General features: G+C 35.5%; 1 protein-coding gene across 1 annotated transcript in view; it reads left to right on the top strand.

Annotated features, from left to right (window-relative positions):
- LOC106882059 (GATOR complex protein NPRL2) overlaps window positions 1–16,225 on the top strand; it is a 40,519-nt gene extending 24,294 nt beyond the window's left edge. The window contains exons 7-10 of the mRNA XM_052968472.1: window positions 6,907–7,000; window positions 7,817–7,934; window positions 14,472–14,626; window positions 15,509–16,225. Of these exons, the coding sequence (XP_052824432.1) occupies window positions 6,907–7,000; window positions 7,817–7,934; window positions 14,472–14,626; window positions 15,509–15,576 (435 nt within the window). The 3' untranslated portion in view covers window positions 15,577–16,225. The remainder of the gene's footprint in view (window positions 1–6,906; window positions 7,001–7,816; window positions 7,935–14,471; window positions 14,627–15,508) is intronic.
- The last annotated feature ends 2,018 nt before the right edge of the window (window positions 16,226–18,243 follow it).

Genomic DNA, 18,243 nt, shown 5'->3' on the forward strand with positions numbered 1-18,243 from the left:
GTCTAAACTGACAATCTCTTCTCTGCCATGTATATCCAAAGTCATAGTTTTATCTTTAATTGACAAAACTTTAAAAGGTCCAGTGTATTTATAATTCAGTGAATGATGACTGGCATCATTACGTGCAAATACATGAGTCCAAGAATTAATATCAGAAGGGACGAAACTTTTAATATTTTGTAATTTACTTGTAAAAGAAGGAACATCAGAAAGAAATCTCTTGAGTCGGGCTACATAATTGTTAATATCTCCATTAAAAGAATTGGTTTCTTCAAACATTTGACCATGTAGAGTTAATGTTGTTCCGTACTGAAGTTCAGCAGGAGAATATTGCAAACTTTCTTTAACAGCACTCCTGATTCCTAACAATGTCACTGGTAAGGCTTCTAACCAACTGTTAGAATCAGAGTAAGTTCTTAAATAAGATTTAAACTGCCTATGAAACCTTTCTATCATGCTGTTAGATTGTGGATGATAAGAAGTAGTACAAATTCTATGAATTCAACAATTTGTTAAATTCTGCAAAAAGTGTAGACTCAAATTGTCTTCCACACACAATCTGTTGTCAATGAGTTGGGTATGCCGAATCTGGACATCCAATTGGTAAATAAGGTTTTTGCAATAGTTACCACAGATATGTCTTTGAATGGTTTCTGGCCATCGCAAAAAAAAAAAACAATCCATACATGTTAACAAATAACTATTACCTTCCACAGGAGGCAATGGTCCAATTATGTCAATATGAATGCATTGGAATCTGACATCAGGATTTGCAAAAGTGCCTAATGGAGTGTAGTGACGTCATCTTGAGGGTCTCCAGCACGCATGCACAGGGTTGAAACCTTCTGGAAGGCCTGCTGAAAGGTCCCTGATGTGCATGCGCAGAAAACTAGCAGCAGCAGAGTTCTCTTGTATCTTGGACTCGAGATGCAGCCGCTGAATTATGCAGACATGTCCTCAGCAGCGCTCTGTTCACCTCTGCTGCTGACCGGTATTTGACCAGCTCTGTGTAGCTGGATTTCTGTGAAGAATGCCTTCACAAAGTATGATTAACTCCGACTTTGCTGCTTCCACACCAGACTTGGCTACTGATTGTCCCAAGGTGTAAATTTTTGTACATACAAAATAAAAGGATTGTTTTTATGTTCGGATGTTTTCTTGTTCCGATATTTTTCCTCTAACATTTATGTAAGGAATTGTGTGGCACCCTTCCAGTGCCAATCATTTTACCTCTTACAGGTGCTTTAATGTGACGATTCACTTTTGCTCTTTGGCACTGCATACATGATTGAACCCAAGAATGAATATCCTTATTCATACTAGGCCAAACAAATCGACTCGATATTGATTTTAATGAACCTCCAATACTATCATGAGATAAATTATGCAAAGTAGAAAAAACAACTTTTCTATGCTTTTCAGGCACAAATTGTCTAGAAAATTCTGTAGAAATATCACACCAAATATGTGATTTACAAGAATGAATCGGTAACAATTTAAATTTCAAAGAAGTAGAACTGGAATCTTAATATAAAGAAAATTCTTTATCAGTAGTTTGATCTTTAGACACTTCTTCTAAATTGATAGTACTTAATGAATGTAATGCATCAACATTCATTCGAGAAAGTGCATCAGCTGCAGAATTTTCAACACCCTTGATATACCGTATATCCACAGTATTATACGGTGAAATATAATCAAGTGTCTAATTTCTCTGAGAGAATACTTTTCAGAAGAATTTTTTAGTGCATGTGTCAATAGTTTATGGTCAGTAAATAATGTAAATGACCTACCTTCAAGAAGATGTCTGAAGTACTTTATTGACAAGTAAGCTGCCAACAATTCTCTGCCGAAAATGCTGTATTTTGTTTCTGGTGCCTTGAATTTTTTTGAAAAGAAGGATAATGGTTGCCAAGAACCACAATGAAACTGTTGTAAAACAAGGCGGCAAGCTGGCAGAAATGTTAGCATGCCGGGCGAAATGCTTATTGGTATTTCGTCTGCTGTTATGTTCTGAGTTCAAATTCTGCCGAGGTTGACTTTGCCTTTCATCCTTTCGGGGTCGATAAATTAAGTACCAGTTACGCACTGGGGTTGATGTAATCAACTTAATCCCTTTGCCTGTCCTTGTTTGTCCCCTCTATGTTTAGCCCCTTGTGGGCAATAAAGAAATAAGAAACTGTTGTAAAACTCCACCAATTCCAACATCGGAAGTATCAACTACCAACAATAATTTTGTTTCAGGAACAGGATGGTTTGAGAGTGTTGCTTCAAACAGTTTTTCTTTTATGCTTTGAAAAGCCTGTAATTATTCATCTTTTAAAGTTATACTTCATTTTTCTTTTTCCTATTCTGTAATAATTCAGTTAAAGGAAATGGACTTTCTGTGTAATGTGGAATGAAACATCTGTAAAAATTAATGATTCCTAAAAATTCTTGAAGCTTTTGTAAAGAATTTGGTACTGAAAATTTGTTAATAGCTTCTACTTTGTCTGGCAGTAGGCGAATTCCATCTTTATCAATGAGATGACCTAAAAGGAATATAGTGCGTTCACCAAAAACACACTTTGATGGATTTATTACTATACCATATTTAGTCTTTTGAAAATTTGTTTTAAGTGCTTTTCATGAACTTCTTCTGACGAACTAGCAATGAGAATATTGTCTGTATAAGCAAGTACAAAAGGTAAATCTCTTGTTATTTTGTCAATGAATCTCTGGAAAGTATTTGCTGCGTTCCTCAATCCAAAAGACATACAAAGGAATTCATACAACCCAAATGGAGTTGTAATTACTGTTTTTGGTATATCATTCTCTTCAACAGGAATTTGATTGTATGCTCTAACTAAATCTATCTTTGAAATGATATTACAACCACTCAACGAAGCTGCAAAATCATGGATGTATGGAATTGGATATTTGTCTTCTTGTGTTTTTTTCGCATTAAGCTGTCTAAAATCTCCGCATGGATGCCAGTCTGTGAGATTTTTCTTTACCAAAACTAAAGGTGTAGACCAGTTACTGCTAGAAGGACGAATTATTCTGAGGTCTAACATGTGATAAAATCCGGCCTTAGCAATCTTTAATTTCTCTGCAAGGTTTGGAAAAACTTGGTAGTCCATGGGTTACAATGTGATGAGTGACTGAATGAACACATTTGGTGTTTGGAGCTAATGGTTTTGTAATTTCAAACGATTTTCGGAGGACACCATAAAATATAACAGACTAATTGTCGCATTCCTGCATCTCATGCCTTAAATGTTTAATGAAGTAACTGTGTCTATTAATTTTTGTTTCTTTACATCTACCAGTAAATTGGCAAATCTGCTACAATGAAAATCCACTTATATTCTCTTCTTAAATGTGAATCTAGAGTTAAACTAATTTTCTCCAAATGTTTGGATATCTGACTGATTAACTGCTTGTAGAGTCAAATAAGCAGGCTTAGGTTTCTCTTTTAAAAGTTTAGCAGGCCAAATGGAACAAGCTGCTCCTGTATCAACTAAGAATCTTTGTTTGGAGTTAGAGTCAAATATGAAGAAAACTTTTTATGAAATCCACAGATTTCGTCACGTCTAATCTGTGGTTGAAAAGTTTCCCGACCTTTTTTTTTTGTTTAGAAAATCAAATGAGCATGGTTTAATACAACGATAAGATTTGTCACCAAATTTTGAATGGTACCAGCATGTAGCATTTCTTCTGGGACTTTTCGATCGTCTACGCCATCTTGCATTATTTCTGTTATGAGAACGCTTATCTCTTCCAAGTTGAAGACTTTCAATTTTGTCTGTTAATAATTTTAATTGCTCCTTATAAGTTTCTTTCATCTTCTGTAATTCTGAAGAAATGGATGGTAAGGCATTAACAGACTGTCTAGATAATAATTCCAATATACCACCTGCCAATTGTTTGAGAGAGTTTTGCTCTTTCACCGCTAAAAGTAGAGTTTGAGTGCTATAAGGCAACTTGCCAAACAAAGAAAACTTCTTTAAGATAAGACTCTTCTGTCTGTTGATTTGTGAGAAGTTCTTTCATTCTACGAAAAAGTTGAGTAGGTTTTCTGTCACCTAGTTGTTCGTTATTGAACAGGAGCTGGGAGTCCTCTTTAGTATCTATTCCTTTACGGAAAAATACGATAATGGTTCAGTAGGATCTATTAATAAGTCTCTAATTTCATTGCTCAGAGCTGGTGGTAAGTTGCTTAACATAATGTTATATTTTTGTGCCTCTGTTGTTATTCTAATCGAGCAAACCAGATAATGGTGTCACCCACCCAAGGGGGAGGCAAAACAGAAGCTTGCATATATCCTCTATCAAAATAAGACATTTCAAACTCTTTAATATTTTCTTCCATTCAAATATATTAAAATTTTCAAGAAGAAGAAAAATTTTCACTTAGTGAACTTTCAACAGCTATGAAGTATAAACTTAGCTTGCTAGAAAGTGTAGTTAAAACTTTTTGTGACTATTATTGTTTATTTCTTCAGTGTTCTTTCTTACTTCAACCTTTAATATTAAATATTTCCGTTAATAAAATTTTGTGTAATAAAACTGTCATCTATTTTCTATATAAAATTTTATATATTTTTCACAGGGATCACCACTTTTATAACGATGATATTATCTTATTTATATGGTGATTATTCTCCCAAGTAGACTTTGTAATCAATGTCGGTTGGTCACCAATTTATAACATGTTCGAACTTGGAAAAGATAATAAATATAGATGTTTACTGAGTAGAAATCTACGGTGATAAACCTGTCACTTATAACTTAATTAAATCTTAACTCAGGCTGTGTAAACGCCGTGATGAATTATACACCAAGACGCTTAATGTGCATGTATGTTGAAGATAAATAAGTTCACTCTTTTTCACCACTATAATAACAGTTTCATAGTTACAGAAATAAATTTCATTAACAGGTTGAAGAAAATGAAGAAAAAGAAATTATTTACTAAATTGTAGAGAGTTACGACATAAAAATTTATATTAACCAATTCTTCCATACTAAGTTACTAGAGTTTTACACAACAATTCAAAAAAGCCTTGATGAATTAAGTAATAGACATGGCATAACAATAGTCAATATCTCAAGAGAGTGGGCAGTAATTTTAACCAATGGGAAATTAACAATTATGCCTATTCAGGCAACATGACCATTGCATCATATTACTGCTGATAAAAGTTTATTATGACTTGCATCACTACAGCAGATACTGATGTCAAACAAACTGGCACCCATGCCAGTGGCACATAAAAGAACCCATTACACTCTCAGAGTGGTTAACATTAAGAAGGGCATCCAGTTGTAGAAACCATGCCAAATCAAACTGGAGTCTGGTGCAGCTTATCAGCCATGGTTAAACTGTCCAACCCATGTCAGCATGGACAACAAACATTGAATGATGATGTATATATCTTTCATTGATATACACATAACACTTATGCACAGATTTCCACAGTTTTTGTCTACCAAATTTCAGTAACAAACCATTGGTCAACCCATAGCTTTGATAGAAGATATTTGCCCAAAGTACCACACATGTGATGTAAAGTGAATTTCTTAATTATGCAGTTATGCTATAAAACTAATCATCAGTCCTTAAAAGGATCGTGATATGAAACAAATTTGTGAACAGATAAATTTAAGTCCAAACTGTACTGGGAAAACTTCTTTAACGGGAAAATCTGAGCTGCCCAAATCAGTCATCAACAAAGTCCCCTATCTATATTGTGTCAATGATACAAAAACTCTAAAATCTCATACATTTGTCCATCATGAGTAGATACTGCAATATATTATGATCTCTTGCATATATACAATGTTAGACATGTCTAAGAAAGGGGTATTGTTAATTCAATGAAGTTACATGACTAATACTTTATTGACCTCAGAGGGATCAATGGCAAGGTCAGTCTTGACAACACTTGAACTTGAAATTTATAAGAATATAAATACTATTAGGCATTTTGTCCAGTGCTCTACCTGTAATGATAGTTTAGATTGAAAATCAAATGCTTTGAAGCTGGTGTTTTTGAGGAGCTGTCATTTTATTTTTTAGAGCTTTGAAAAATAGGCCAAGACTCTTAGTCTACAATGCATTATGCCTCTGTAAAAGGCAAACAACATACAGGAAATACATGATACAAGATGCATTTCAAATCAGTTTCAAATGGTTTTCTTATTTTCAATATTTTAAACCCTTCGCTGCCACAGCAATGTTTTAATAAGGCATCTTACACTACCACTGGACCAACAGTTTTGCAGTGGACATTATCAAAAATTATATAAATGGAACTAACATTTTAACAGTAACAACTATACCTATGAGTTAAATACATGTTTTTGGAAAGGGAGATATGAATTTCAGTGCTTTAAGAACATGCAAGGTTGAGCTGAAGGCCTTGAGTAGACAAATTCCATAAAAGAAAGAAAAGGTGTTACAACAACAGTAGAATTTCTGGGTAGAGTCCTCACTCGCACACTCACCTTATTTTCACATAACATCTGGTGATTTGGTGTATAACATTACACGCCAGTCATTAAAAATATTTTCCACTCAATATGCATACATTATCACACCTTTATTGTCTGCAGTTTCAATGAAAAGATAAATTTGTTTTTAGTACTGCAATTCAGTGAAGGATTAGTGCCAATGCTATATTGAGTAGGTTGAATAACTATGCAAAAGTCTGGCTGGCTAAAGAAAAGATTCATTACCTGTACAGTTAGTTCCTACTTAAACTTCTTCCAACTTCCTCATATAATATTCTACATTATTTGTTGTATATGTTAATAATGAAAAATATGCTATGTATATAAATGGTATACTTAATTCCAAACTATGTGCTTTATATGCAAGCAACAATTCTTGTAAAACAGTTCTTTCATATATATTTTCAGTATTCAAATGTTCATGCCACAACTCCTGAAATATATCGACTTTCTGAAGATAAAGACTTACAAGATGAGTGTGTTAGATATGTAAGAACTCAGGGTAAGCAACTATAAAACTATATTTAAGAAAAAGAGAAATTTTACCTGAAGAATTAGTATTTCAAAACTTATATTTTGCAATTCTTCAATGATTTTATTAATGTCAGTTATATATGTTATTTCTCACTCTTTGTGGTTATTGAGGGCTTTGTGTAATTGTCAGAGATCTGTTAGCTCACAGTGCTGAAATCCTCTTATGTGCAATAGATAGCACCATATCTGTGAGGAAGTGTCTCTCACCTGTTTGATGTCTTAGAAGCTGAAATACAAACTCAAAAACACTAAAACATCTTATAAAAGTATAAAATGAAGAAAAAAATATTTAAAAATTACTAGGAGTAATTTTAAAGTAGGAGTGGCTGTGTGGTAAGTAGCTTACTTACGAACCACATGGTTAGGCAAGTGTCTTCTACTATAGCCTCGGGCCGACCAAAGCTTTGTGAGTAGATTTGGTAGACCGAAACTGAAAGAAGCCCATCGTATATGTGTATATATATACATATATATATATATATATGTATGTGTGTGTATATGTTTGTGTGTCTGTGTTTGTCCCCCCAACATCGCTTGACAACCGATGCTGGTGTGTTTACGTCCCTGTAACTTAGTGGTTCGGCAAAAGGAACCGATAGAATAAGTACTAGGCTTACAAAGAATAAGTCCTGGGGTCGATTTGCTTGACTAAAGGCGGTGCTCCAGCATGGCCACAGTCACATGACTGAAACAAGTAAAAGAGAGAGATATAAAAAAAATGTTTTTAAAATTACACTATATTATAAATTTTTATTAAGTTGTGGATATTTTTCTCTATATCTAGGGCATTCTTTACCAGAATTCAAAGATATTTTCCATTTACTTTGTGAAATGAATCCTGGCACAACTGTACGTGATATCTGTTGCCAATTTAATCCCAGGGCTTTGAGGATTGATGAACGGTAAATCTTTTACACTAATTAATAAATTTATCATTCAACTGCATGCAATATATTAAATTTAAAAGTACAGGTACACCTCCTTTAATCCAGATGAGGGGAACTTGAAATTTCTGTGGCTGCCAGTCATCACAGCATGACCACAAGTTGTGATGTGTGTTCCATCTGTTTACATGCGTTATTTACATTGCACTTGGTGGCAACACCAAAATTTCAAGAGATCCTCTGCTAGCTTAAAGTTACCCTTAGCTATGGTTACAACAAAAAGGAGAGTATCAATGGTAGTGTGAAGATTAAGTAGAAGATTAAGTAGAACTGTTCATAAAAGCGGACTATGCTGTTTCAGTACATAAGCTGTGTTAAATCTATGGCATTGGTTCATTTACTGTTTGTGAGATTAAGAAGCAAAGAAACAAAATATCGACTAGTCATGTAGCATGATAATGGCTAAGTTGTTTCATAAAGAATTCAAGTTCGAACATGAATGTGTTTACAGTGAAGGATGGTTTCAATGATTCTTGAAGTGTCATGGAATTTCCATTGAACAAGTTGTGTGGAGATAGACAATCTGTAAACCATGAAGCAACCGCAAAGTACGTTGATGAATTTTCAAAACTCATACATGGCAATGAAACATGGGCCATGACTGCTGAGAACATGCACAGGCTTGAAAGAAACAAAGTTAGTATGATCTGCTAGATGTGTAATGTCAGTGTGCATATACGACTGAGTTAAGCGCCCTGAGAGAAAAGTTGGACATAAGGAGCATCAGATATGGTGTGCAAGTGAGATAACTGCTCTGGTATGGTCATGTGTTACATATAGATGAGGACAGCTGTGTGAAGAAGTGTCACACCCTGACAGTGGAAGGAACCTGTGGAAGAGGTAGACCCAAGAAGACATGGATTGGGCCTCAAAGGAGCAATAAGAGGCCGAAACCTTTGGAGATATACTGTGATTGAGAGGACCTGGCAAGTAAAGTGAGATCGCAGTCGTGGCCGATACCATGTTGCATAACTGGCCCATTCAAAAGTACCCTTAAAGCGTTGGGTTATCACCCAACGCTTCAGAAGATGAGCTTCAGAAGACCTGTTGAGTCAAGTGAAATTGAAATCATAGTCGTGGCCAGTGCCACCTGACTGGCACCTGTGCTGGTGGCACGTAAAATGCACCAGTCGAGCATGGGTTGATGCTAGTGCTGCCTGACTGGCTCCTCGTGCTGGTGGAATGTAAAAAGCACCATGTAAGATAGTCGATGCTAGTGCCCCCTGACTGGCTCCCATGCTGGTGGCACGTAAAAAGCACCATGCGAACATGGTTGATGCCAGTGCCCCCTGACTGGTTCCTGTGCTGGTGGTGTGTAAAAAGCACCCACTACACTCTTGGAATGGTTGACATTAGGAAGGGCATCCAGCTGTAGAAACCTTGCCAGATCAGAATGGAGCCTGGTGCAGCCTACTGGCTTGCCAGTCCTCAGTCAAACCATCCAATCCATGCTAGCATGGAAAGTGAACATTAAAGGATGATGATGATAATGATTATCGTTGACAGAGATCTCAATCCTGCACAAATGTATAATGCAGACAAATCTGCTTTATATTGGCAATGCACACCTCAGAAACAGAAGATGAAGAAGAGGCTACAGGACACAAACACATCTAACAACAAAATTACCATCTTGGGATGCTGCAATACAGCTGCTAGGCACAGATGTAAGCCATTGGTAATGGGAAAATCTAAATGCCCCAAAACCTAGAAAGGCGTTACAGTTTACCCAATAACATACCATGCAAATAGAAATGCCTGGTTACTACTGATATTATGTTAGAATGGTTTGAAGAAATTTTTGAACCAGAAGCCATAACACATTGCACATCTGTAGGCTGCCAGTAGATTGCAAAATTCTTATTTTGGACAACTGTATAGCATATAGCAAAGCTGAATTTATGTGTAAGAAAAATGTTTCCACAGTGTATTTATCATTCACCTGCTCATCCAAACCCAGGACCAAAGAATATAAAACAATAAATTAAACAGTAAATTGATTTTAACATTGATTTGTTTCTTACTGATGGACTACTAAGAACCTTATACGTGCATGCACGCACACGCACACACACACACACACACACACAGTTATGGGGAAATACTGTCCAGTGTTGTATATAGCCAAACCACAGTATTTTGTGAATTCCTAGTACTGATATCAAGTCTTCAAAGGTTCCAAACTACTTCTGACTATGTTACTTTAAACTACAATATTAATAGCAGGTCTTCTGTGGTGATATAATGACTTTTGTTACAAACATAATTCTTATCAACATCATCATCAGTTAATGCTCATTTTCTATGCTGGCATGGGTTGGATGGTTTGACAGGATCCAGTGAGCTCTAAGACTACATTGTGCCCTATTGTGAGCTTTGGCATGGCTTTTATGCCTGGATGACCTTCCTAATGCCAACCATTTTACAGTGTGTACTGGGTGCCTTTTTCATGCATCCAGCACTAGTGTGGTAGCCTAGTAACTTGTAAAACAAGAAAAGAAAAAGACCCCTAGGCTAAGTAGGAAGAGTATTCGAGAGAAAGGTGAGGTGGGTTTATGCTAGATTTTGTGGGGTTAAAGTATAGTTAAGGGACAAGCACATGTGTCTTGCTATAGTGAAGACACCCTGAGAAGATAAAATGATAGTGATGGGATGCCAGAGAAAACCCTCAATAAACAAGAGAGGGGTGGGGAGAGTTAGAGATGGGAGTAGAGATAAATGTAGTTGGTAACAAACAGGGATAGAGGCACAGCTTGATGGAAAGTATCAGTATTGGATAGTGGGGAGGTTGTGAGGGATAGAAGTGTAGTGAAGTCAATTTTGAGAGTTTTCAGCACACATGCATTGGTTGGAATCTTCTGGAAGGCCTACAGAAGTTCCCTCAAGAGCATGCGCTTGGGACTTGCGGAAAAATTTCATCGCGTTTCTCGCTAGCGTTTTTGACTTGAGATGCAGCCACTGAACCATGCAGACGTGTCCTTAGCAGCTCTCAATTTTGGCCTACGCTCCTGTCCTGGATGTTCGGTAATTGACCAGCTCTGATTTTGATGGAGTTCTGTGAAGAATACCTTCAAAATTATTATTAACTCCAACTTTGCTGTTTCTATACCTGACCTGACCACTGAGTGTTCCGAGGTGTTATATTGTCTTCATAAAGAATGATTAACTTTAACTTTGCTGTATCTACATCAGACCTGGCGACTTATTATCCCGAGATGTACCTTTTTGTACATACAGAATAAAATATTGTTTTATATTCAGATGCTTCCTTGTTCTGCTAATTTCCTCAAACATTGATGTAAGAAAATTGTGTAGCACCCACTCAGTGCAAAATACACAAACATAAATTCCTACAGAAGTGACTCATGGGTGATAGCTCAAGAAGTAGGAATGATGAGCAAGGTATAAGGGCATCTACTTAATGCACTTAGCACATCTTTAAGCAGCTCTCCTCATCTGTGTGCATGACATGACCAAACCTGTGCAGTCTTCTCTTTTGCATATTACATTTGATTCCTCTTATGCCCAATGTTTTCCTCAATATATTAGCACTTTGTCACACATACACATGATATTGCACATCCAATAGAGCATACTAGCTTCATTGTTCTCTACATTCAGTGCCCATATCCATCTACAATGTAGCATTGGTGTTTGTGCACAGGCATCATACAATCTGTATTTAACTCAGAGAGAGGGAGAAAACTCTTGTTGCCAACAGAAGTAATAGCTCTCTAAATTTCTCCATCCTATTCTTATTTTAGCAACTATACTTTCAGAACATCCTCCTCCACTGCTAATTAGGTCACCTAGATAGCAGAAGCTATCTACTACCACCAGGGAACCTCCTGGACACTTTGTTTCTCATGAATCCTTAGTGTTCATTGCTCTCACACATCTTCCACATATAAACATTATTTTCTCCATTAGTCTTCCTGTGATTCCATCTTCTGCATCTATATCTTGCACCAAATACACTGTATGAAATTCATACCTACAAATTGAGCAGGGCCAGTTTTCTGAAGGGAGTGGAGTCCTGTCTATTTTCTTGTTTGCTAGAATTTTGGTCTTTGCTAAGTTAACTTTAAGGCCCTTTAATTCCAGGTTTTGCTTTCACATTTGGAATTTCTTTTCTAATTCTATTACAGTTTTTGCAATGAGGATAAGATCATCAGCATATAGTAGTAGTTCCCAGGGGCAACCAGTCTTAATTTCCTCTGTTATGACCTGGAGGACAATGATGAAAAAGACAGTACTGAGAATTTAGCCCTAGTGAACTCTTACCTGTGCTCTAAATTACCTGTGAACTCTTACCTGTGCTCTAACTCTCACCTTACTGGCAGCACCTCTGCAGATGGCTTGTATGGCTTTCACAAGTCACTTGTCTCTGCAAAGCCCATCAGGTCACAGAGACTCTGTTAAAAGTTTTTCCTGGTCAACAAATGCAAAGTACAATGGTTTGCTCTTAGCTAAATACTTCTGCAGTTGTCTGACTAAAAAGATGGTATGGTATCAGTTGTACTTTTTCTTGGCACAAAACCAAACTGCATCTCATCTACTCTATTTCTGTACCTAATTAATTAAGTTACAACTCTCTCCATAACTTTCATGATCTAGTCCAGCAATTTGATACCTCTAATTACTTCTACCCAAGGTATCTCCTTTACCCTTGTAACAGCTGACTATAATACTACTGCACCAGTATTTGGTATGACACCTTCTTGTATAACCGTAATAACTATGCGGATGATGAGGCCATATGCTATTCTGCCAGTAATTCCTGAAGGACCAGGGGCCATCTGTATCTCCATATCCTTAATTGCCTTATCTATCATACTGCTGTCAATGTGGGATCAACATTGGAAAGATTCTCTTTCTCTTATGCATTTTCCACACATGCTTCATTCTTTTCAGAGTCAGTAAGTGCAAGTATGCCTTTATCCATTCATATACACTTCTCTCTGACATCTTGATTCTTACTTATACATTGTCTTGCAATCTGAAACATCTCATATCTCTGATCATCACACTGTAAGATACTAGCAAACCTCCTCCTTTTTGCTTCTACCTTTGCTAAGTAAATTGTTGCCTAGCTTTCCTTCAAGCTCTATTTTACCACTCTTTCCAAGCCCATCTTTTCATTTTAAGGCTCTGTATGCCTCACTGTTCAACCACCATGTCATACTTGGCCTACTAGAAACTTTGCTACAGGTATAGATTTGGTCTGTTTCTTTCAGTAGATTGTGCTCTAAGAATTTCCAGTTGTCCTTGATGTTATACATCTCTGTCTCCTCTTCCTTCTCATCAAATGCTTCAGTTAGAACATCTCTAAATTTCTGACTGTTCAAAGCATCCTTAAGCTTCCATGTCCTCCTTTTCTATTTTGATTTGCATTTCTGAACCCTTCTAGCAATAAATATGACACCACTAACTACTAACCTATGTTGTGATGTACATTCTTCATGAGGAAAAGACTTCACATTCATAAGTGTCTGCCTATCTCTGTTTTTGGAGAGAATGTAGTCAATCTGACTTGAGTGTCAATCAGATTGGAAAGTGATTAGGTCCCTTGTTGGTTTCCTGAAGTTTTTGTTGCAAATCAGCAAGACACAGAACTCCAGCAGCCTTGTTCCCTCCCCATTTCTAGCATCAAGGCCATAACCCGCTGTGCATGCCATGAAATCCATTTAAGTGCTGCTCAACATCTCCTTTGAAGTTGCCAGCCACAGTAATAAGATCATTGTCTTTCATCATCAAGATAATCTGCAAAAGGGGTTCATAGAAATGGTTGTCCTGTTCATCTGCCTGCCCAGGGTGTAGAGCATATGCAGAGATGACACTTTTACATTATCAAAGAGGAATGTTAGTTTAACAATCATATCCACACAGCTTGACCACCTCAATCACTTATACTTATATTGCATTGCCCCCTCCACCACTACTGCCCACCCAGAAGAATTTGTAATGATGTTCCTTGTCCATAAGCTGTCTAGCTCCTTTCCATCATAACTCTTGCACACATCTACAAGCCTCTGCTCTAATATTTCAACAATCTCACCAGCCCTACCTTTCATTGTGCCAACATTGATCATGGCAGCTTTAAGTTTGTAGACTTGGGAAGAGTGAAATTGTAGTTTGGGGACTGTTTTCAGCATCTGGAAAAAAGATTTTTTGCAGGCACTTACCTGATGGCAGAGGGTCCTAGTACATGTCAGTGAAACAGGTATTTGCTACTTCATGAGTTACAATTTCCTTCAGTCCTACACAACCTTCATGGATAAGCATCTGCAAGCAGAGGCAGTGGGAGCTGACAGAGATGAGGAAGGGGAATTCTTTTTAATCATTAAGCAGCCTCTGGTAACATCCATAGAAAACTCTGCTCCAGCATACTCTCATGTGACTCATGCAAGCATGGAAAAGCAGTCACTAAAATGATGATGATGATGTTTTGTCTTGTATCTGTTTGTTTTTTATTTCATTACTTTCATTTTCAAGGAAATTGATTCAATTTGGATTAATCAAAGGTTTAATCCGTCGAATCCATCGATATCCAGTAAAGATCCACAATATCAACATCCAGCCCCGACTACAGACATTGTACCACTATTTTAATGGACTCCACAGCTATGATGAAATATGTGGCCGAATGGGTAAGAAAAATTGCTTTTGGTTTGTCTCTTTCTTTCTTTCTTTCTTTCTTTCCCTTATACACACTCCAAAATAGTAGAACATCAAAAGTTTTATAACATCTCTAGGTGCTCTGCATGAGCATTGAAAACAAAAGAGTGGTTTAGCATTTTCACTGTCATCTTGAGTGCTGAGACTTCAGTTGTTACAATTTCTAAATCTTTTTAACGATGTTTATTTTACATTTTTCCCCCAATTCCATCATTTTCAAAGCTCCCTCTAATACCCATTTTCCCTGTCATATATCTAATTTGTAATATTGTAATTAGTCTTTAGAATTTTTAGAAATTTACTCTTCTTTTATTGATGATTATTTGATTGCATAATTAATTTGACAATCTTGTAATACTTCCCTCACAAGTACTGTTGAAAGTATAACGAGACTCTAGGCAAGGATTGTTGCCGCAGAACATCCAGTCCAATGCAAACTGAGAAATACTGCATTATAAACATGATACAATGTTTATAAAGTGTTCATACCTAAATCAGAGAATATATTCCTTCATTATGATGAGGCTGAGGCAAGAGTAAGGGAGATTCAAAATTTTGAATCTCCCTTACTCTTGCCTCAGACTTAGTAGAGGAGATGACAAGCAACAAATGTTGTTGATGACAAGAATAAATATTATTAGCATGCTTGACTAATCATCACTTACTGTTACCTTCTTGTGCATTCTCAATTGAAATTTTACTAAGGTTGACTTTAACTTTGACTCCTTTTAATTTCATAAAATGAGTACCACCCTTTCCCTACAAATGTGTGGCCTTGTGTCAAAACAAGAAATCATTAATAATATTTGACTATACCAAGTTTATCTAGGATCTTTTCTTTTCCTTCTTCACAGGTATGAGTTACAATGAACTTGATGAACTTATTGAAAGTGATTCCAGTGTTGTAGTATATTTCAAATGAACCCGTTCAAATGACCTGCCAGAAGTTTGGAGCTCTACATTGATACTGTTTATTCTCACATTCTATATTTTTTTTACTCTTTTTCACTAAATTTTTATGTTACTAAGTATTATACTTCATCTAGAAAAAGGTGCAACATATTACTTTGCCATCTCATTACCATTTCTTCCTTTTATTTAAGTTGAATTTTTTCTTTTACTTTTAACCATTGTTTAATCTTACTAGGGTGGTGGGTGGCAGATTTGGTAGAGCAATAAGCAAAATGTTTCATGGTATTTAGTTACATTTGTTTATGTTCTGAGTTCAAATCTCCCCCTTACTAGGACAGTGAACAGAAGAATCAGGAGTGGTAGAATACCAAACAAAATACTGCTCAGTATTTAGCTACTTCTCTTTATGTATTATCCTAAAATTGCTGGTCATGTGCCACTGTTAGAAATTTTTATTTAAATTCACTACAAGAAGTTGTCTTTCCAATGGTCTTTCTTAAGTATTACTTAAATGAAAATTATATTGCAACAAAACATTATTTTTTCCTTCCTTTGCTATAAGTAACATTACATAAAAATCAAAGAAAAATATGATATTGTATGTTTGTAGGATTCTTTGATGTGAATAAATAATATGTATATATAATATAAAAAGAAAATGTCTAGTATTATTTATTTTTTTTATATTTGTCAAATGTTTTGTTTTTTTGAAAAGAAATATAAGCTTGCTATAAGTGCCTGCAAAATATTTTTAGCTAACTGAAACTTATTTGGAAAAGAAACCTCTAAGTTCCTAAACTTCTTTCAATGGGAACGTTTCATTTATTTTTATAAAATAAGTACCAATGAAGTATTGAGAAAATATTTTTGACAATATCCTTCTCTGAAAAGACATGGCCTTTTGTTTATATTACTATTACTATTCTTTTTGCTTATATTACTATTCTTAGTATTATTACTATGAGTGGTTATCTAGTAGAATCGGCAAATTCGTCGAAAATGACTTACGATATTGAGTTAGGTCCCTTACCCTTCTTAGTCAGCTTTCCCTATTATTCCTCCAGAGTCAGTGAAATAAATACTAAGTCAGGTATTGTCTAATCAACTTTGACTACTGCCTGAAATTTGTGGACGTCTGTCTATGTGCATTAGTAGAAATGGAAGAGTGAATGGTATTTAGTTGTGCACTTTTACATTCTGAATTCAAATCCCCTCAAGGTAAATTTTGTCTTTCATCCTTACAGGATCAATAAAATAAAGTACCAGTCATGTACTAGGATCAATATAATCGACTATTCTCCTCCAAAATTTCTAGGCTTGGGCTTATGTTAGAAAATTATTATCATTGTGGTGTAGTAGAAACGATAGATTGTTCAATTAAAAACTTAACAACATTCAGCTTCGTCCCTCTTCATTTTCAGTTTAAATCTGTCAAGATCAACTTTGCTTGATCATAGAGATTTTTTTTTTTCTTTTAAGTCATTAAAAAAAATTCTGCAGCATAAATTCAAATAAAATAAAAAGAGTTCTTTGCTAGTTCAATATTATCATCCTACTCCATATGTTCTCAATACAAGAATCAGGGTGAGAGACCATCTATTTTACAAGAGTAAATAAGCTTGTCATTAATCTGATGTAGTATTGTTGGTTATTCCTCTCAACACTATCTCCTGGCAATTAGAAAAAGTCGGAAAATTCTGTAGATAAGCAATGCAGGCAGTTGATAGTTTCACATCCTCAACTCCATCTATTTATTCTGAGAGAGAGAGCGCAGGTGATAGGTATTGGTTATTGTGAAAGTTCAGTGTTCTTTTACCAAGGAGAAAAAATTTGGGGTCTGTTTCACAACTGATTTTCTTTTCCTTATGCAGGCATTTTTCGTTAAGTGTTTGGTTTAAATTCTTGATCGTAACAGCTAAATGCAGAAGGTTTTTTTTTTTTTAATCAAACCGCTTGTAATTTTTAAGTTTTTGGAAAGTGTGTTTGGTAAGTAAGAAAAGGAAATTTTTATACTTCTGAGGTTCGTGTCTCAATAGCTTATATGGGCGGTTACAGATATCGTTAACTGAAAAACAACGTTCACCCATTGTGTGTTCATACTTACATTTCCCTTGAATAAATAATATTTCAAAGTTATTTCCCTTTAAACTCAAGGTGAATCTCGATGGTATAGAGTGAAGTCGAAATTTATAAGTTCCAGCCAAAATGTTGCTAGCTATATCTTTTCGTTTTTTGATGTCCATTATCCCAATGTTTTTCTTTGTTTTTTGTATAAATTTCCGAAATTTCCAATTCGAAACTTTTTTTCACTTCTCATTTTTGACATATAAATGGTAGTAAGCCTATTATGGGATCTAATGAAGTCAAAAGCTTCTTGATTTTTAAAATCAATCAGTTGGACTGTTTGGAAAATACTATGCTCATATGCTAACTAGCGACAGTTTACAGTGTAACAGTCAGCAATCCTTGATTTTTCATTGTAATCCTGAAATTAAATCAAACAATAATTTATTATAATTCTGTTAAATATAGTCTACCAACACTTAATCCTTTTAAAATTCAAATTTTTTTTTAGATTTCTTCCCACAATATATTGAATTTAATAATTACTTATATAACAGGTATGTATGATACATATATAATACAAAACCAGAGAAAACACAAACATGAGCAAAGA

This window comes from Octopus bimaculoides, chromosome 6 (assembly GCF_001194135.2).
Source record: "Octopus bimaculoides isolate UCB-OBI-ISO-001 chromosome 6, ASM119413v2, whole genome shotgun sequence".
Taxonomy (NCBI): domain Eukaryota; kingdom Metazoa; phylum Mollusca; class Cephalopoda; order Octopoda; family Octopodidae; genus Octopus; species Octopus bimaculoides.